A 22274-nucleotide genomic window follows, 5' to 3' on the forward strand; every position below is an offset into this window, starting at 1 on the left:
TTTTTTTCCAGTTTCTGCTTCTTGGCTACTCCACCTAGCCCACCAGGAGCCTTGGGGTCACTCAGTCTTCCCTCTCTGTGCCCACCTTGTGTTCCAGTAGACGACGTATATCTCCTCTCTAGCCTCCCTCTCTCTTCCTCTTCACCCCCTGCTTCTGATTTCTGATGCTCAAAGAAAAGACCAAACCCCTCTCTTTAACTGCCCATCCTCTCAGGGCGTGCGTTTAGGGAAAAGAGTCGGGGGCGGGATGAAATGAATGAGTTGTTTCCTTGTAGACCGAGTTGCTGGAGTTAGCATCATTCCTGGGACTTCCTGATCGCCTCCCCCTTCAAACCTACCCCCCTTCTCCGCTGCCCACGCTCCTCCCCGCGTTCCCTGTGTCTCCCTCCTTCCCTGCTTTCCTCCTGTCTCTTCTCCCCACCCCGCCAGCCGGCAGCCCGGCTGTGCTGGGAAAGGGCGGGCGCCGGCGTCTGCTAGGGTGGGTGAGAGCTAGAGCTAGAGCGAGCTCGTCAGTGCTGGAGTCCGTGCTGGAGCCAGAGCAATCTTGGGGCATCGGGGGAAGGAGAAAGGACCAAGCACCTGGGAGAGGCGTGGAACCTTTCCAGCCCAGGCGCTCTTCATGGCGTCTCATCAGCAAACGAGGATCCAAGCTTACCTGGAGAAGAACAAAATAGGTCCCCTGTTTGAGGTAAGGCTCTCTGGCTGGGGACTGAAGGATCATCTTCATGCCAAGGAGGGGACATAAAAAAGAAACACAAATGGACATATGGGAGAGTAGGAGGGAGAAGGATTGGACAGAAGGGGGCGCCCCGGCCATCTCAGGGTACCAAGGCATTTTCTAAGGAAGAGACCCCAGGATGAGAATGGGAGCAGAGGGAGCAGAATGGAGAGATATGGTCCTCAGGTTGCCAGGGAGAGAGTCGACCTGGGGGCAGGTGAACTTGACTGGGCTCTGCCTTCAGGGCCTGAGGAACCGTCCAGAGGAAGTTGTATCCGTCTTGGTGGCATGCCAAACTGTCTTATTCGCTCTTATCCGCTTGTTGACCCCCAATCACAAACACAGATACCCTCACAAGCGGGCACCCTCTCACACACCCTCTCCACACATACACAAAGCACACACATGCACACCCTTGTGTGCACGCTCCCTCCCTACATTCAAAACTCTCTGGGTCTGTTGGATTTTGAAGGGAGGTGCGGAGGTGGCTGGAGCGAGAATTGGAGAAAATACCACTTAGCATTGTGGGGAGGGGGTGGCTATAAAAGAAGACATTCTGACTTTATCCGGGAGACCAAAATGGGCCAGGCAGGGAAAAGAAGGAATTCTATTGGACCTCAGATTGTGTGTGTGTGTGTGTGTGTGTGTGTGTGTGTGTGTGTGTGTGTGTGTGTGTGTGTATGTAAAGGCATTGGGAAATGCACATTTAGTTAAGAAAGGGAAAAGGATACCAGAAAGCCATTGGCCAGATCATTGGGTACTGATAGAGAGAGCCGGTTGGTGTGTGAGACAGAGGAAATCTAGTGAAAGAAAGCGTCCCATCCGTTGCCAGGACACTGGGGGGTGGGTGCGGAAATAGCTTTGGAGACTGCAGTCCCTAGGCCAGTTTGGTGTGTATGTTGGTGAAAAGGGGGTTGGGGAGGCCATGGCTGGTGACCCATCACTCTTTCCTCACCCTTTCATTAAGTCCCAGATGACAGCGGCCGGGCTCCAGGTATACTCCAGGGAGAGGAATGGGGAGGAGGGATGGTATCACTAACCAAGCGGTAGCGTTCACACCTCTCGCTGCATCTCTGCTGCATCTGAAGCAGAAGCCGGCTACAGGGAGGCGTGTGTGCCTGGTAATAATAGAGAGTAAAGCGGTTTCTCTGTGACTGGGTCCAAAATAATGTGAGCTGCAGAAAAATAAATGCAGATTCCAGGGGAATTGGTGACTTGAGCTGGGGAAGAAGATTCACTCGAATCTCCTTGGACATCAGTTTCTTCATTTGTAAAATGAGGAAGAATTAACTAAAATTTAATCCTTTAAAATTTCTTCTGGCTCCAAATCTGTGATCTTAAAAGAGTTCTATGAGTAATGGTTTAGAACTCGGTACCCCACCCCAACCCCTTTTAAGACTGACAAGTGTAGTTTTCAAAGTGAAGGGAGCTATGTTTTAATTCTGTTTAAATTGTCATATGACAATTTAATATGAAAATTTAATTAAATTTAATATGAAAATGACAGTAAGGTTTATTTGGATACCTCATAATTAAGATTTACAAGGAAGATGATTACAACTTTAAGCCCAAGTTATTTGTCATTTCCTCTCATTGAAAAATACCAGCATGGTTCTAGTTGAACTCCATTGCTATGTGAACAGGAGGATGCTGGTCCAGTAATTGTCTTCATTTTGTCCCCTATGGAAGAAGTAACAATTGAAAACATAACTGTGAGGGAGTGGAGTTATTGATGCAGCTGTGATTCTTTTCTTTGCCTTTAGTCTAATTATTGAACACAATGCGTTATTTCATATGTATGATTTTAAAACAGGTTATTTGAAATCTTTCCACCAGTTTATCTAAAAGAGAAAGCAATCTTGTCTTTTGCTGGCTGACTATTTTCCTAGAATTTGTGATTTTCAAAGAAAGATGAGGAAAGATTTCATTTTTTAAAAGAACAACCTCTTATAAAAACAAATTACAGATGTAGATAATGGTCACTCTTAGGGATGATTAGAGTATTTAGTATTTATGTGAAATTGGGATAAATGTAATTGTATGCTTAAGTACTTATCTATACATCATTCAACACGTGATTCTAACTACAAAGTAGGCACTTGAATTGTTTGTTGAAATAATGGTGCCTCAAAACCCTTTATCAAATATAGTACCTATTTTTATCCAGCAGACTTAAGAAGTCCCTTTCAGTTCTAGATCCTTTCAACCTATGATCTTATCCATGATAACTCTTTCCCTTTCCCCTTATTTTCTGGGTCATATTAGGCACTTTTGTACTAGCTTGGACTGACTTAATGAAGACATTATCTTTCTGGAGTTAATAACAGATTGACTTTAAATCTTTAGGAGAATAAAATAAGACATCTGCTATAAAGAAAACTAACAGGACCATGATCTTTTTGTAACAATTTTAATAATGCCAGAAATCAGTTTTCAGGCTGATAAAATGAATTATGTTATATTTCACAGAATTGAAAACAGGAAGAAGACTACAAGTTTACAGTCTAGTTATTGACTCTGTGATACAAGAAAAGGGTTGGGGAGATACTATTTGTATTATTGAGATCCATACCTAGCACCCAAATCAAAGTGCCTGAGTACTGAAGTGATTTTCCTCTTGCCAAGTAATATTGATCAGGCTCTATCCTCTTTATTCCTTTCTGACTCTTTTAGAGGCATATTGCTGTATTTGGCAGAAAATGGTTCAGATTTTAATACTGGGAATTTCAGGGATACTATTAACTACTTGATCCTTATTTACATTTTTGGGCTATTGTAAATAAGCCTACTTCAACAAAGCACTCTCAGAATGTGGTCATAATTTAAAAGAATATCAAGGCTGGGTATGATTAAGATACGAAAATTTGTTTTAAAAATAATTTTATCAATAATTGTTCTAATTAATGTTCCTAGTTAAGGAAGCAGATCAGTCATTTTTAACCCCTTTGGAAATGTAATTCATTTTTTTCCACCTCTTCTTTCCCCAAAGTCTTCCTCTTATGAGGTAGCTAATTGGTGAAATGAATAGATCTAGAATCAGGGAGATAAGAATTCATATCCTAACTTATAAAGTGACTTAAGCTCTCTCTATCCTTATTTGTAAAATGAGGTCTAATAATACTACCTACTTCCTGGGCTGCTGTGAGGATACAATTAGATAATATTTATAAAATGCTTTATATACCTTAAAAACTATATAAATGCTAATTACTATCATTAAAGTGCTAAATCATATTTTATTTTGAAAATTACATTGAATTTCAATAGATTTTGGTTTTAGAACCTCTAGGGAGACAACTTTATGTTTCCCTTGACATGATTGGTTACTGGATGGTTAGGTAATAATGCTTTAATAAAAAAAGGAAAATTCAGAGGTGACTTCATTTTTTTTTAGTTTTGGTATTTGCAATAACTTAACCACTTCTGTATCACTATACTTTTCAACCATGATTGTAGAACTATACAACTTTATTGTAATATACTGTTTTATTTTAACAAATTTACTCTATTATCTTTCAGCAATAATAATCATTGTTAAGTGGCCATGTTTCAAATGTTTTTAAAAAGATACTTAATTCTATAGGAGCACATTTACCTACTTTAATTTTCCTAGTACTGGTATTTTCATAATGGGTTGCTTGAGAATAGCAGGAGGACAAAGATTGCTTTATAACTGGTGGTGTTTAATGTGGATAACCATTTGTCTGGAAAGTTGAAGATGAAAACTTTTGAAGGTTTCTCTTTCTTGATGCTTTTTGCAGGATTTATTCCTATCCAATTGAATTTTATCTCTAAACCAGGACCTGTCTACGTCCTCCCTTTCAACCTCATCCTTGCGAACCATCAAACTTTCTTTAATGATACTCCTTCATCTTAGACTTCTTCTTTTCATACATTTTTGCCTTCCTCTGAAAGATAGGATCCCTAGTCACCATCTCTACTGCAAGCTATTTCTTCTCTAATGTTTCATGACATATCAGACCAGAAGGTGGAGTAGGCATCTCTTTGTTACCAATGTCACTTCAGTCCCTCCCTCTGTCACCATCACTTAACAAGCTCTCTCTTTGAGATTGACCCCATCTATTTATATTATATATTACAGATCTTAGTTATTGTTACTACAATCTCCAGTATTTTGTTCAAGTCAGTGCTTTCTTTTCTGCTTCCAGTTCAGTTTTCATACTTGAGCACTTCAATAGCCCCAGTGCCATGTGCAGTTGATACTTCAATAAATACTTGCTGAATTGATTTCTCTTCAAACAGCCACACCTACCTCTTCATTTTGCTCCTTAAATTCCATCTACACACCTTAACTCTACCTTAGTCATTTTATAGGATTGGCCATACCCACCATAATCCATAATTCCTCCTTTCTCATCTTTAATCTCTCCTTGTCAATGAGCTATTTTCCTGTTTTCTTCCAGCATTCTCATGTCCCCCTCACAGACTCTCCCTTCTGAATACACTCTTTTTTCTTTTTTTTGAGTGGGTCTTTTATCTCACCTAGGCTAGAAATGCATCAACCCTCTACTAATCATCACAGAAGTTTGACTTGCTTCATTTCTGCCTGGGGCGAGTTTACCTGTCCTGAGGAAGCTTGGTAGCCCCCTTTTCCTGGGTAATTCACCATTAGCATCGGTTTTAATACAGATATTCAACTGGCTTTCACCCAATAATATTTCAGAACTCCTCAGCTCTAGTAGTCCCTCGGCCTCAACTTCCTCTGTTGGCAAGGATTATGGGTATGCACCATTACTCTAAGCCTTTTTCCATTCTTAAAACAAACAAAAATCTTTCATTTGTCCATGCTATTTAATCAAGTCATAATACTATTTATTCTCTTTTACTGCTAAACTAGGAGTCATCTGTAAAATCACTGTTCCTGCATTCTTTCTTACTGCTTACTTGTCAACTATGCTGAAACAGTTTTCTTCTGGATCATTAGATTCTTTATATTGCTAAATTTGTAAGCCTTTCTTAATTTTCACACTTTGTGACCTTTCTGAAATTTTTGATGTTGTTAACTTCTTTCCTGTCCTGGAATTTATTTTTCTGTCTCTCCTTAATTTCTGTTGTACTCCTGTGTCTTGATTCTCTACATGCCCATATGACTGCTTCCTTTCAATCTGTTTTGCTGGATCATCATTAATTTCTGGCTTACGTGTGTCCCCCCCCCTCCCTGATATTCTTATCTGTGTTGATCTTATCTATTCTATTGCATTCAGTTAGCTTTATTCAGATGTACATTTTCACAAATTTTCATTTCCAGTCCTAATCTCTCCATAGAAATGTAGTTTGAGGCAATAATTACTTTAATAACATCTTCACCTGGATCTCCCATTGGTATCTCCATTGGTATCTAATGGAAAAGTTCCAAAGCTGAGATCAATATCTCTTCCATCCATAATCTTGATTCATAATCTTGAATCATCCTTCACTCTTCCCTCTTATAATTTTTCCACATCCAATCTATTACTTCATTTATTTTACTCTTATGGTATCTCTTACATTTATTTATTATACCCTTATATGACAATCACTCAGATTTAGGACTTTATTACTTTTTGATTTTGGTTATTCTTTTTCTTGATTATAATCTTTCCAAAATATTATTTATAATCTTGTCAAAACAGTCTTCACAAGGCATATAATAATAGCTAACCTTTATTTGGCACTTTAAGGTTTGTAAAACACTTTACAAGTATTATCGAGTTTTATCCACACACAAACCTGGGAAGTGTCTGCAAATATCTTTGTTTTATAGATGAAGAAACTGAGGCAGACAGAGTTTAAGTGACTTGCCCAGATTCAGATTTCCTTGTTTCAGGGCTAGAGCTCTATCAACTGCACCATACTAGCTGCCTCTCACATTTTGATTATGTTATTTTCCTAATAAAAAACTTTAGTGCTCCCCTATTGTCTCTAGAATCAAATATAAACATATTTTATATTCATATATGTTTCTGTTTGTAAATATATTGCCTCATTACATCATTTAAGGTCTCTCAAAACTTATTTTCAACCTAACAATGAACTTTTGTCACCTTACTCTTCTTCATGTACTCTGTTGTTCAGCTCTAGTCATGCCCAATCCTTCAGGAATCCATATAGAGTTTTCTTGTCAAAAATATTGGAGTGATTTGCCATTTTCTTCTTATCTTTCCTTTTTCTAAAAATGTAAATATAAATTTAAAAGAATTTTTCTGTCATTTTGCAATTCGTATTCTCTCTTTCCCTCTCTTTTCTTACCTTCCAAGAGGCAGCAGATAATAGGATAGAGCTTTTACATATACTATTATGCAATACAAATTTCTATGTTCATCATCTTGTGAAAGATGACACATACCACTTATACAAGAAAACAACTCATGAAAAAAATAAAGTGAAAAAATAGTTTGCTTCAATCTGGATTCAGACTCCATCAGTTTTTTCCATGGCAGTTGATAGTCTTTTTTTTTTATCATGAGTCCCTTGCGGTTACTTGGATCCTTGCATTGCTAATAATAGTTATATCATTCACAGTTGATCATCATACATTATTGTTGTTACTGTGTATAGTGTTTTCCTTATTCTGCTCACTTTACTTTGCATTATATTATAGAAGTCTTTCCAGGTTTTTTATTGTGACCATCTCATCAATCATTTCTTATGATGTAATAATATTCCATTATAATCATATACCACTTGTTCATCCATTCCCCCAATTGATGGACATCCCCTCAGTTTCTCATTCTTTGCCACCATGAAAAGAACTGCTATAAATATTTTGGTACAATTAGGTCCTTTTCTCTTTACTCTGATCTCTTTAGAATACAGATCTAGTAGTGGTATTGTTGGGTCAAAGAATCTGCAGTTTGATGGCCCTTTGGGCATAGTTCCAAATTGTTTTCCAATGTGATTATATTAGTTCACTGTTCCATCAACAGTGCATTAGTGTCCCAATTTTCCCACATCCCTGCTAACATTGGTCATTTTCCTTTTTTATCATATATGCTGTCTGATAGGTATGATGTGCTACCTCAGAGTGGTTTCATTTGCATTTCTCTAATTAATAGAGATTTGGAGCATTTTTACATATAATTAAAGAATTTTAATTTCTTTATCTGAGAACTGCCTTTTTAGATCCTTTGACCATTTATCAATTAGGTAATGACTTGAATTCTTATAAATTTAACTCAGTTCTCTAGATATTTGAGAAAGAAGGCTTTGTCAGAAATACTTACTATAAAATTTTTCCCAGTTTATTATTTCCCTTTTAATGTTGGTTGCATTGGTTTTGTTTGTTCAAAACTTCTTTAATTTAATATAGTCAAAGTTATTTATTTTATGTCTCTCAGTCTTCTCTATGTCTTGTGTGGATATAAATTCTTTCCTCATCCATAAATCTGACTGGTAAACAACTTAGTAATACTCTAATTTGTTTATGTTATCACCCTTTATTTCTAAATCTTGTATCAATTTTGACTTTTTCATTGTATATGGATTGAGATGTTGGCCAAACCTGGTTTTTATTACATTGTTTAACAGTTTTCCCAACAGTTTTTGTCAAATACTTAATTCTTCTTCCAAAATCTTGGATCTTTGGGTTTTTCAAATACTAGGTTACTATGGTCATTTATTACCAAGTGTGTTGAGTGCCTAACCTATTTCATTGATTCCTAACTCTATTTCTTAGTGAGTACCAAAATATTTTGATGGTTATTTCTTTACAATACAGTTTGAGATCTAGTTCAGTTGGGCCACATTCCTTCATTCCTCCTACCCCCATTAATTCCTTTGATGTTCTTGGCCTTTGTTCTTCCAGATGACTTTTATCATTTTTTATCTAGCTTTATGAAATAATTTTGGGTAAATTTGATCAGTTTGGCACTGAATAGGTAAATAATTTAGCAGAATTTTCATTTTTGTTATATTAATCCAGCCTACCAATATGCCTGTTTTGTTTAGATCTGACTTTATTTGTGTAAAAAGTGATTTGTTGTTGCTTTTATATAGTTCCTGGCTTTATCTTGGCAGGTAGACAACCAGGTATTTTATACTGTCAGATGTTATTTTCAGAGGGATGGCTATTTCCTTCTCCATATCATTTTTCAGATGAAGAAACAGAAGCAAATAAGGTTAAGTGACTTGCCAAAGTCATGTAGTACGGGCCTGAGGCTGGATTTGAACGCATGAAGAGGAGCCTTCCTGATTCCAAGCCCAGGGCACTATTCTCTCTGCCATTAGTTGCCTTCATATCCTCTACATTTCAGCCAACTGGACTAGCTATTCGTTGAAATTGATATCCCACTTCAATCTTTATGCTTCTGAAAATATTCCCCATGGCTGAAGTGCATTTCTTTCACATTTTCAGCCTATCAGAGTACTTATTTTCCTTCACAATTCGGATCAAAGTCATTTTGTCAGTAACATGGGAAGACATTTCTTTTTAGCATAATTTTTTCCATATAATAGAATCAGAATTCAATGTGAATAAAAACTGTAGAAATTAAGGTTCAATCCGTAAAACAATAACACTCATCCATCTCTTCTCATTTTGAGTACTGCCACCTCAAGGAAACTCTGGAGTTTTTTTAGCATGTGAAAGAGGGCTAGATTTAAAGTCAAGAAGACCTGTGTTCAAATCCTACCTTAGATATTACTAGTGGCGTAATCCAAGAAAAAGTAGCTTACTATTTCTCTACCTCTCTTCAGCACTGGAGTTGGCCAGGCCTAAGTCAAATCAGTTTGGTAATGCCAATATGATATTGGAGTAAAATTCGATATTCATACCCATCAAGCATCTAATAGTTAACAAAAGGAGATTTATTTAGTCAGAACAAGTGAAAGATATTTAGTTCCAATATAGCACTGACCTAATTAGGTTCAGCTTTGCATTGATCATGCTGTCTTGCCAGTCATTAGTCTGAGGAAGGAGATGCTGACTACTCTTGCATTGACTTTTTGTATTTATGCTATCAAGAAGTTATATCATGGCCACATATTTACTTCTCTAATTTTCAATATTAAAAAAAAGGCAAGTCTACCCAACATGTCAGAGGTAACGCAGTCTGACAGTTTGGTATCTCCACTCATATACTCAAGAAAAGGTAGAAAACATTGACTTTGTGCAGTCATATGAAGAAAAAGGGAGTACTGGGTTGGAGTGGAGTTTGAAGTCACTGGATGACATGGCAGAACAGAGCTAAGGGAAGGGAATTTCTATACCCAAGTTGAAGGGCCCTTGAATCATATTTTGGGTCAGTCTTTTCTCTCTCCTCAGAGTATATTCTGGGCAGGGAACCAGTCAGAGCAAAATTTTAAAAGTACAAAATTTTAAGGAGAGCTATATTATGCTACATAGTATACTAGAAACCAAAAAAGCATTCTGTTAGTTTATCAAATATCATTCACTAAGAGTAGAATGAAAAATAACACAATAGGCTAAAATCAAACATTTAAGAAATTAGATAATATATTATAAATATGAAAACAGAAATAAGTGAAAATAAGAGATTATACAACATATGGAATATGATATATAATCCCTTCCAATAAATTTAGGCACTGATAACAGGGAATGATAAATCTGGAACCTAAAAATGCTTAAATGGACAGGTATTTGGCAGAAGAGAACTAAAACATTGATTTCAAAACAATACATGAATTCTCTGGAAGTTAATTTAAATGACATTGAAAGTATAATGTACAGATATAATTTAAGTATCCTAGATGTCTTAGGGAAAATAGAAAATAGAGAAAATAGAAAATAGAAATAATAGAAATAGAAAATGGAAAAAAGCAAAAAGGAATTATAGAAGGGGGAATGATATATATATAACACTCTGTAGAGATTAAAATTAATAATCAATAACTAATATTTTTAAAGTTTAATAATAATAATTAAAGTAAAAGGAAGTACCTGAACTCAGGCCAGTGGAGTAAAAAAAAGAGGGCTTGAGAGGAGTCACAGCAAACTTAAATATAATCATGTAATCTCACAAAAGGAGAGTTTATAGGGAATTTTGGGAAAGGTAGTTTTTTCATATTTTAGGGGTTCAAAAATTTCTAACTACACACTCAAAAATCAGTGGAGTGAATAAAATTTATTATATAGCAAGTGATTCCAAAAATTTAGGAATGATTATAATTCTGCCAGACAAAACAAAAATAAAAATTCACCAAGTTTAGAGAGATGAGCTAGGAAAACTACAGTATGCTTGAAGAAACCATGAATGGTATCATTAAAACAATACCTTTACTAAATTTATATCATGAAATGTCATAGCATCGGAATAATGGACAAAATTTTTTGTAGATATATAAAAAATAAGCAGATAGTAACACAATAGCAGCAAGAAAAGTTAATGTTCTTTTATAAGATCTTGATAAGTCCAATAGATAAAAAAATAGATATAACTTTTTCCAATAATTAACTCAGTTTTAGAGACTCAGTGGATAGAGAGCCAGGCTTGGAGATAGGATGTTCTGCGTTCAAATCTGGCCACATATATATTTTTTTAAACTATGGGACTGGGCAAATCACTTAATCCTAAATGCCAAGCCCTTTCTGTTCTTCTTTGGGATGGATACTTAGTATCAATTCTAACTAATAAGGTAAGGGTTTTAAAAAAAGTTGATTTATACTTTCCTTTTTAAAATAATTAAAATTTTTTTGTTAATTTGGATATTTTTTGTAAGTACAGAAATAACCATTTTAAACAGTGGAGTAATCTGAAAAAACTAAAGGCTGAATGATAACACAAGAATTCACAACAAAAATATAATAGAAATGATAAATACACCTGAAAACTAGGCCTTCGAAAATACTAATAAAATGATAATCACTTAACTCAGCTGATCAAAAAAAAAAAAGCAAAGAAGAATTAAATTATCAAAGTTTTTAAAAAGAAAAGTACTCATTATCACCTCTATTATTTAATATTGTACCAGAAACACTAGTGGTAGCAATTAAAAAAGAAAAAGAAATTGAAGGGATTAAAGTAAGCAATGAAGACACTAAACTATCAAAGTAACTATCACTAAACTATAAAATACTTTCCACACAATTAAAACTGGATCCAAGTAATTGGAAAAACATTAATTGCTCATGGGTACGATGAGCTAACATAATAAAAATGACCATCCTACCAAAATTAATTTACTTATTCAGTGCCATTCCTATTAAATTACCAAGAAACTTTTTTTTATTGAATTAGAAAAAAAATTATAACAAAGTTCATTTGGAAGAACAAAAGATCAAGAATATCAAGGTAACTAATGAAAAAAAATGTGAAGGATGGGGGCCTAGCAGTACCAGATTTTAAACTGTACTATAAAGCAGCAGTCATCAAAACAATATGGTATTGGCTAAGAGACAGAAGAGTGAATCAAAGGAATTGGTAGTAGTCTCTCAGTAACTGAGGATGACGATTTTCTTTGTGCGTTTTTGTGCATGAAGATTTAAGTGGAAAAGTCGATGCACAGAGACAGTCCCACTCTCTCGGCGTTGGAAGCCTGGGTCCAGTGGCACGAAAAGTTGTTACACCTGGAGACTTCCTCAGCTGCATTGGATGGCCGTGTTGTCGTTTGTGCTCCAACACACCCTAAGCACTCCACAGTGCTTTGCTGCGTTGCCCTCTCAGCCATTGAACCTTCTTATTGATTTCTTCTGTCTGTTCGGCCGAAGCTGTCTTCACATGCTGTGTGAGCAAAGCCCTGGTTCACCAGGGGTCCACGACGACCCGATGGCTACCCTCACAAGGTTTAGCCGGCCTGTTGAAGCCATTGCCTGGGGTGTGGCCGCTGCTGCATGCTAGCAGCTACTAGGAGCCACAAGTGAGAGCTGGGTGTCAGGTGAGGGTCAGAAGTTGGAGAGCTGCCCTAGAAGGGCATGACAAGCCCTCCATACCAAAGATATTACTCCTCCCTGAGCACCCCATACACCCCAATCAAAGGAATAGACTAGAAATAAATGACCTCAGCCAGAGTGTACGATAAATCCAAAGATTCTAGCTTTTGGGACAAGAACCCACTAATTGACAAAAACTGCTGGGACAATTGAAAAATAGTATGGGAGAGATTAAGTTTAGATCAACATCTCACATGCTATACTAAGATAAGTTTAGAATGGGTAATGACTTAAACATAAAGAAGGAAATTATAAATAAATTAGGTGAACATGAAATAGTATACCTGTCATATATGTGGGAAAGGAAAGAATTTGAGACCATTCAAGAAACAGAAAATATTACAAAATATAAAAAAATATATTATATTAAATTAAAAAGGTTTTATATAAACAAAACCAATGCAACCAAAATTAGAAGGGAAGCAACAGATTGGGGTAAAAAATCTTTATAATGAAAAACTCCAACAAAGGTCTTAATTTCTCAAATTTATAAGGAGATTAAGCAATTCTACACAAAAATCAATCCACTTCCCAATTAATAAATGGGCAAGGGTTAGTTTTCAGGTGAAGAAATCAAAACTATCTATAAGCACAGGAAAAGGTTCTCTAAATCTCTTATAATTAGAGAAATGCAAATCAAAACAACTCTGAGGTACCACCTTATCCCTAGCAGATTGGCCAATTTGACAGCAAGTGAAACTGATAAATGTAAATGTTGGAGACAAAATTGGGATAATAATTGCTGGTGGAGTTGTGAATTAATCCAACCATTCTGGAAGGCAATTTGGAACTATGCCAAAAGGGCTGTAAAAGACTGTCTGCCCTTTCATCCAGCCATACTATTGCTAGATTTGTACCACAAAGAGATAATAGGGAAAGATGTGCACAAAAATATTTATAGCTGCACCCTTTGTGGAGGCAAAAAACTAGAAAATGAAAGGGGTGTCCATCAATTAGGAATGGTTGAACAAGTTGTGGCATATGATAGTGATTGAATATTATTGTGCTGAAAGGAATGATGAGATGGAGGAATTCCATGTGAACTGGAACAACCTCCAGGAACTGATGCAGAGTGAAAGGAGCAGAACCAGGAGAACATTGTACACAGAGACTGACATACTGTGGCACAATCGAATATAATAGACTTCTCTATGAGCAGCAATGCAATGACCCAATGACAATTCTGAGGGACTTATGAGAAAGAACACTATCCACATCTAGAGAAAGAACTGTGGGAGCAGAAATGCAGAAGAAAAACATATGATTGATCACATGGTTTGATGGGGATATGATTGGGGATATTGACTTTAAATGTTACTCTACTGCAAATATTGATAATATGGAAATAGGTTTAGATAAATGATACATGTAAAAAAAGAAAATAAATTATTTTTTAATTAAAACTCATTAGTGGGACTACTATGTCACTCAGTGAAGAGAGCAGGAGGTCCTGGCTTAAAGTCTCATCTCAGATACTATGTGACCTTGGATAAATCACTTAACTTCCATTGACTCACTCTTTTTAGTCTTCTGCCTTGAAACTGATACTTTCTATTGATTTAGAGACAGATGAAAAAGGCGTAAAAGAAAAAAATGTGTTGGTGATATTAGTTTATAGCTTTCTCTCTTTATCTTTTGGCTTTATTCTTCCATGGTTTGGGTATAAGGATCATGTTTGTTGCATAAAAAGGATTTTGGTAAAACATTTTCCCTTCAATTTTTGAAAATAATGTATATGACAAATAATTATTATTCTTTATGTATTTTACATAATTTAGATGTAAATATTTATGGGTCATGTTCTCCCTGAAATCTTCAACACATACTTTGACAATTACTTTTTGGCCTAATTTCACTTTTTGAAAGACTTATGATATCCTCTTAATAAGAATATTAAAAAGTATTCAAATTACTCAGTATCCTGTTACCTTAACAAAAATGAACAATGTACAATAATATAAAATTATTATAAATAAATGTAAAAGATCATAGATGTTAAACATATAATTTATAAACCAAAATGGAAAAAATGGTTTACAGTATGTGGAACACAAGAAAACAACATATATCTAAGTAAAGGCTTAAAAATGACATCTCTGCTAAGTGATAAGTAAGAGTAAATCATATAAATATATAATATATATAAACATATAGTTAACATAAAGATCCTGTTTCATAACAGTTAGATGGCATGCTCATTATTTGGCAGATAAAGGTAAAGTAGTCCTTTGTAGAAATTATATCTTTAAAAACAGATCAACAGAGCAGAAAAAGCAAATATTAAACCCTGAGTAAGCAATGTCACTAATGAGTTTTGATGAAAAAAATGTAAATAAAATTCTAGTAAAACAACTACACTAAAATGGAAAGAAAAATCACTAATTTCAAATAGAGTTTATAGTAGGGATGCAAAGATGGTAAACAATTAAAATATTCAATCATGCTATAAAAGAAATCAACCCAACTATATTAGTAGATACCAAAAAAGGCATTTGCCAAAATAGAAGGGACAGAGATGAGACCCGTGATTTCCTTTGTATAGGATGCTCTCCAATGGGAAACATCTTTTACTAATGCAAATTGCTGGATTTGAACTTGGGTTTTCCTGGTTTTAAATTCAATTGTTGATCCACTACAACATACTACTTCTGATATTGCTAAAACTTGCATGTATGTATGTATGCGAATGTGAAGATTCAAGAAGTTAGCCTTTTTCTGCAATGGAGAAGCAGTTCTCCGCCCCCCCCCAAATTCCAATTAAAGCAATAGCATCCCTTCTCTACACTATTATTTAACATTGCTTTGGAAATGCTAGCTGTAGCAATGATACAAGAAATTAACTATGAAATTCAAGGTTCATGCTTTGGCAAAGAGAAAAGTATCTTGAGATATTTTCAGACAGAATGATACTTAAAAAACTCCAGAAAATCAGTATACTTAGACAGTTTGTAAATTAAATTAAGTAGCATTCTACAAATTAAATCCATAAATCATTACCATTTCTATAGAACAATAATAACAGCTGTTTAAAAAAAAGATATAAAAAAGGAAGGGATGTAGTCTAGAGGGGAGGCTTGGACCCTGAGGTATGGAGAGGAGGAAGGAGAGGAGAACCCCTCCCTTCCTGCAAAGCAAGATTCAGGGGAGACGGCAGATGTGACAGGTTGTCTCAGAGAGAAGAGAGGGAGTTTGAAGATCTTCCCCCTTCTGCTATCATTCCTTAGCTAAAGCTGCTCTCCCAAATTCACTATTGTCCCTCTTGTCCCTCCTCTACTACTTGAGACCAAAGGGTCTTCCCTTGATCTGTTCACTCATACTCAGCTTGGAAAACAGATAACTTTTAATGTTAACTCAATCAGATAATACAAAAAGAATAATGGGCAGGGAAGAATGGGAAAAGTAAAGTGGGAAAAGGGGGTCCCTGTCTCTATCTAAAACCCTTTTCCTCCCACCTCAAGTTTGGGGGGAATTCAGGTCTTGGCAGCCTGATTCCCTGAGAGAACATCAGGTTGACTCACCCCTGGGCAACAGGATCTGAGGTAAAGTCTGCTCAGGTTTCTCTTCAGAAAGTCCCTTCAATTGGGAAGTATTGGGGGAAAGATTTCCAGTCACCAGCAGGAAAAATGGTAACCCTCAGGAGAAAGTCTTCATCCATCTTCTCTCTTTGATGTCTCAAGACTGAGAGTTTCACTGCTCTCCTCACCAGAGTCTTCTCTCCTCAGGATTCCACTCTCAGGGCCCCTCCCCCATTGAGGTGATCAATTTCACATACTCTTCAGTCTGGCATTTTTTCTCTAGTGCCAGCCTCTATCACACAACACAACCAAAAAAATTGGAAGAAATAATAGAAAGAAATGTCAGTGAAAGTAACTTCAAAATGTATATGAAATATATGTTCAAAATGTATATGTCATATATAGGAGTCAATATACAATGCCTCAAATAAGTATATACAGGTTGTCCCAGAAGTTTTAATGCAATGTTAAGGTATTTAAGCCAAAATTTTTGGGATATCCTAAACGTTTGCTTATGAAGTATTCTAAAAGAATATATGAAGGCAAATAAGTCAACAATTATTAATTCAACAAAATTTTATCAATAATTTGCTAGTAGTTAATCATTATGCTAAGTATATTACCTTCCCCAAGACACACACACACACACATGCACTTACAAGGGATACCCATTAATCATGATTTAATGGTAAAAGCATAACTTAAAAAGACAATGCTACCTAAATTAATTCATTTCTTTGGTGACCTACCACTGTCTTACTTGACAGAGCTAACCAAAATAATAATGAAATTCATTTGAGGGGGAGAAAATGTCTCAAATCTCAAGTGAAATGGTGGGAAAGGAAGAACAAAAGATTCAGGAGCTCAAATTATATTATAAAGTAGTAGTCATTCAAACCATTTGGCATGGATTAAAAATAGAAAAAAGATAAATCATTGATGTTCTAAACAAGAATCAGAAACAATTAAACTCAAAAATCTAATGTTCAGTGAATTCAAGATCATAACTATAGAGAAGGACTCTATCGGATTAAACAACTTCCGAGAAAACAAAACTGTGGTAAACAATAGGTTTAGATCAACAACTTACACCACATACCACCTCAAGTTTCAAATTGATATAAACACACACACACACACACACACACACACACACACACACACATACATACATACAAATAAAGAAGGGGAAGTTAGTGGGGCAGTGGATAAAGTCTCAGACTTAGCATCAGGAAGATCCAAGTTCAAGTGCAGCCTAAGATGCTTAATAGTTATGTGACACTGGGCAATTCTTTAAAATTCTTCTTGCCTCAGTATCTGTCAAATAAAGATAATAATGGCATGCTGGGTTGTTTCAAGGATCAAGTTAGATAATTTGGCATTTGTAGAGATTTAATGTAATCAGAAGCAGCAAAGATATTTTGGAAATGGTAGGGGTAGCAGGAAGTTTAACTGAAACAGATTGGTTCAGGTACAAAGCTCACAGATCACATGTAGAAGATTGGTGATTATGGAGGAGAGGTATTATGAATAATATTAAATTTGATAAGGATTTATATGTTGTTTATATATTATATATAATTTAATCCTTAGTACTTAACTAATGTTTGCTGATGTTGAAATACATCAAAATCCATGATTAAATTATGTTTTAATAGAAATTTAGAAATAACTAGACTAATGTATATTCTATTTGATCTATAAAAATAAACTATTTCTTTGTCTTTTCATCTCATGCCTTCTACTCACATTCCTAGCAAGACTTTCTTTAATTCCTTGCTCTAGTCTAAGACTTTTAACTGGCCTTCTTTTCACTTCCTATCTATAGGTTTGTCACTGCTTCTTTCTCAAATGAGATTAATTTTATTCTAGGCAGAATGAATATAAGGAGTTACATGCCAGTAGATACAGTCTCAGTATTGTTTGTTTTCTAGATGGTGTAGTCCTGAATTTAGTAATACTCAACTGCTGGATGTCTAACTTGTATTTCCAGTTTCTTTGTCATTCTCTGCCTTGTACTTCATTTTTTTTCAGTGACTGGATTCCTATCATATTCTATATCTTCCTGGTTTCTAAATACCTAAATACCTAACTTGTACCTCTGTTCCCCCAATAATTAGGCTATCTGCCTAAAACTGGATTTTGCTCAATTTCACATTTTGCCTAAAGTATGAGTTCCTGATACAAATCAGGCTCCATATATTGTATTATACAAACCCCCAATCCCATTTTTCTGTAATAGATGGTTGTATTACTTATCACTTGAGTCTCTTATAATTACTTTTTTTGGACCCTTTCTCCTTGTGTACTGATATCTTTATTTTGGTTAAATCTTCAGCCACATATTCCCACATGTCTTGACCCTGACCTCACTGGACTTCCCTTCTAAGATGTCCTTGGTCTGGTCCATTACATAACTTTCCAAGTGCCATTTAATAGTTTCCAAGCTCTGCTTCATGTCCCATGATTAGAAAAATCGTTTATGGAATTGAGGAAGATGAAGGAAATTCTTATTCTACTACACACACACACACACACACACACACACACAAACACACAAACACACATATGAACACTCATGCATGCATGTACACATATACATTTATACATGCAGTTTATTTCAACAAGATTTTGTTTGTTATAGATGTATCTACATATGCACACATAGGTAGATGATAGATAGATAGATAGATAGATAGATAGATAGATAGATAGATAGATAGATAGATGCATAGATAATCAAATGAAATCTTGTCAAACTAAACAGTAAAGGCTTTCCCAGTTTGTAAGATTAGTATAGGAAAATGTCATGAGAAGGAAGATGTCACATGTCATAACAGAATGTAATTCAACTTGAGAGATGAGAAGAGGAAAGTTGAAAAAGGGGTGGGACTGTGGTCTCCCAAACATTTTTTCCCTTTTATCAGTTTCTGGTATGCCTAACTTCCTTCTACTTAATAATACCCTGAAATATGTTTGCTATTTAATCCATATACCAGAAAAATTAAGTTTAAATAGACAATTTTGATCTATTTCAAGAATGGTAGAAAGACAATTTTTTAGGAAAGAGTTCTACTTCTGCAGTTTAATATTAACTGTTTATAGGCTTTTGAAAATCTCAGTGTTGTGGCATCTTTAATACAGTTACTTTGGGCCTATTTAGGATCATATCATTCTAGATCTCAAAATTTAAGTATTATTATGCTTAATCTTTTTTTCCTTGGAGACCAAAAGTATTGAAGATCTAGTACTGTTTTAGTCCTTAGACTCTGTGAACATAAATAGTGTATGGAAAGGAATTTTTTTAAAAGAACCTTAAACATCATTATCCTTTTGTATTGTCATTTGAATAAATTGCTTGGGGGGAAGGGAACAGGAGACAGAGAAACTTTTATCTAACATAAACTGAAATCAGCACGAGAACTCACCATTTATAGAGTATCTGAATCAGCAGTTTTGAAAGGTAAAGAATTTAGAACATTATACTTACTAACATTTTAGGAGCCTTTTTAGGGCCCCTTCAGAATAAATGATAAGGATCATAAGGGGGTCAAGGAACTGGGGGAGGGAAATAAAGATTTATTTGAGTACTTACATTATACTGTGTCTTTGATTTCTCATTAAATCGTTTGCTATTTTGAAAATGGCATAAGTATCTTGTTTTACGTATAAATAAGGATTTATAAAATGTATAAAATCAGGAGTGATTACTTCCTTAACAAACATAATACCTATTAAAGGGTCTTAAATTTTTATCTGAATTTTACAGATTATTAAGAGAGCAAAGATGGACATTTTATTGGGGAAATTAAAGTTCTAGTAGAAGATCAATCAAACAGAGAAATGAAAGGAACAAAGAATTTGAGATCAATGTTTTCTATATTCTAAGACTGACTGCTATTTAAATTATTCTGTTAATGTGATCAAATTATTTATATTCATGCACCTCAGATTTTTTTCATCTGTAAAATGAGGGATTGTACTAAATGATCCTCAAATTCCTTTCTTTTTCTAGATGCTATGATCCAAAAAATATGATAAAGCAACTTTGAAATTCTACATTCAGCAATGAAAATGTATCCTAATTTGCATAATATAGGTTGATAGTCACTATGGTATAGTAGGCAGAGAACTGGCCTTGGAGTTAAGAGTCAATTAACCAACAAGAGTATAAGATGCAGTTTTTACATACCAGGTCTATGATAGACAACGGGGACACTAGTGCAAAGAACAAAGCAATCTCTCCTTGCAAGGAGCTTACATTCCAAATGGAGGGTATAGCAAATATATATATATATATATATATATATATATATATATATATATAATGCTTACAGCTTGCATATATAATCAATAAATGTAAATGAGTAGAAAGTAGTTAAATATTTGGTAGCTAGGAATGAAAGACATTAGTAATTGGGGGGATGTTGAAAAGTTCCATGATGAAGAAAGTTCCTAATCTTTACTTTTTAGAGAAAGATGGTAGCTAATTTGAATCTTTAAGGCAGAAGTAATGTAGAGCTTTCCAGGAAAGGGGAAAGCCAATGCAAAGTCCTGAAAAGAGGATATAGTTTATCATGTGTGAGAGGTAAAGAGAAGGTCAATTTGGGTGGATAGAAGAGTATAGGATAGGTGGTAATGAGTACAGGAAAAAAAAAAACAAGTAATGAAGCTAAACTGATAGGTTGGAGAAAGCTAAACAAAGGAGTTTATATTTTATCCTACTGGCAATAGAAAGCAAGTGGAAATGGCTATATTGGGGATTCATGTAGTCAGATCTGTGCTTAAGCAATATTACTCTGGTGACAGTCTCTGGGCTGCTCTTAGTGTAAGAAGAAACTTTAGGAGGCTGGTAAAATAATCAAGGAGCAACTACATGGTACAGAGGATAAAGCCCTGAGTCTAGAGCCACAGAGATTCATTTTCCTGACTTCAAATCGGGCCTGAGATTTTTATTAGCTGTATGATCATGAGCAAGTTATTTAACTATTTGCCCCAGTTTCCTCATATGTAAAAAGAACTGGAGAAGGAAATGGCAAACACCTCTAGTATCTTTGTCAATAACACCTCAAATGGGATCACAGGGACTCTTACACAACTGAAACAACCACAAAAAAGAATAATCTAGAGAAGACATGATGATGTTATGAAATAAAGCGGGTTGGTGCAAGAGATTCTTTGAAGGTAGAAACCACAAGATTTGGCAAGTGATTTAATATGTGGGATGAGTGAAAATGAGAAGGGCAAGGAAATGTCAGTTACAAGCTTGCAACTCTCAAAGGATGATGGCATCTTCAACAGCAATAGGGAAGTTTGGATCGAAGTTCAAGTCTAGCCTCTGACATACTGGGCATGTGATCCTGGGCCAGTTATTTAAAGTCAGTGCCATTGACAACTTTGTAAGACAGTAAATACAAAAGCAGGTGCTGGTCTACATTGGGGAAAGGAAATTCTTCACTAGAAAGTTTATATAACAATGAAATCAAGGGCTGATCTAGTCTAAAATGCAAAACAAACTAGGTTAACAATGTGTTGGAAACATATCTATTACATTTATTACCAAATCTTGGCTATGCTAGAGAAGCAAAAGCTTTTGGCAAGTCCTATAAGCTGGAAAAACTTTGAGCCCAGAATGGCAATGGCCTATATGTTTTGGCTGAGGACCTGCTTGTGTTGCTTATGTAAGTATGAAGAAGTCCAATGACATCTTTGTGACATCCATGGAGGCTTGCAGAGGGTGAGTATTCAGCAAACCATTGTATAATTTTTTCTAAGTGCTAAAATTTAAACCAAGTTACTTAACTATAACAACAAGGTTATCTATGACAGGATATGAGAAATCTTTTTTCCTTTCTTTTGAGTGGAATTTTAACATTGCCATAGTATTCTTTATAATAATGTTAAAATAGAAAATCTCAAATTTTTGGTCTCAGAACTCCTTTATGCTTTTAAATTTTATTAAAGTCCCCAGAAAGCATTTATGTGGGAATCTCTCTCTCTCTCTCTCTCTCTCTCTCTCTCCCCCCCTCTCTCTCTCTCTCTCTCTCTATATATATATATATATATATATATATATATATATTTCCCTTATTTTCTTTGTATTTCCAATATTTATCATTTCTAATAATATAAATGCATTACATTCAAATAT

The 22274-nt window shown here is 35.2% G+C and overlaps 1 protein-coding gene across 3 annotated transcripts in view; it reads left to right on the top strand.

Moving 5' to 3' along the window:
- The first annotated feature begins 263 nt into the window (after positions 1-263).
- Positions 264-22274, top strand: part of C3H8orf34 (chromosome 3 C8orf34 homolog) — a 463675-nt gene continuing 441664 nt past the window's right edge. Inside the window, exon 1 of one of the 3 annotated variants that reach the window (XM_007487223.3) lies at positions 264-688. In XM_007487223.3, coding sequence (XP_007487285.2) covers positions 620-688 — 69 coding nt within the window. In that variant the 5' untranslated portion in view covers positions 264-619. The remainder of the gene's footprint in view (positions 689-22274) is intronic. The other 2 variants (XM_056824041.1, XM_056824042.1) reach the window with 2 other exon arrangements.

The sequence above is a fragment of the Monodelphis domestica genome, chromosome 3 (assembly GCF_027887165.1).
Source record: "Monodelphis domestica isolate mMonDom1 chromosome 3, mMonDom1.pri, whole genome shotgun sequence".
Lineage (NCBI taxonomy): Eukaryota > Metazoa > Chordata > Mammalia > Didelphimorphia > Didelphidae > Monodelphis > Monodelphis domestica.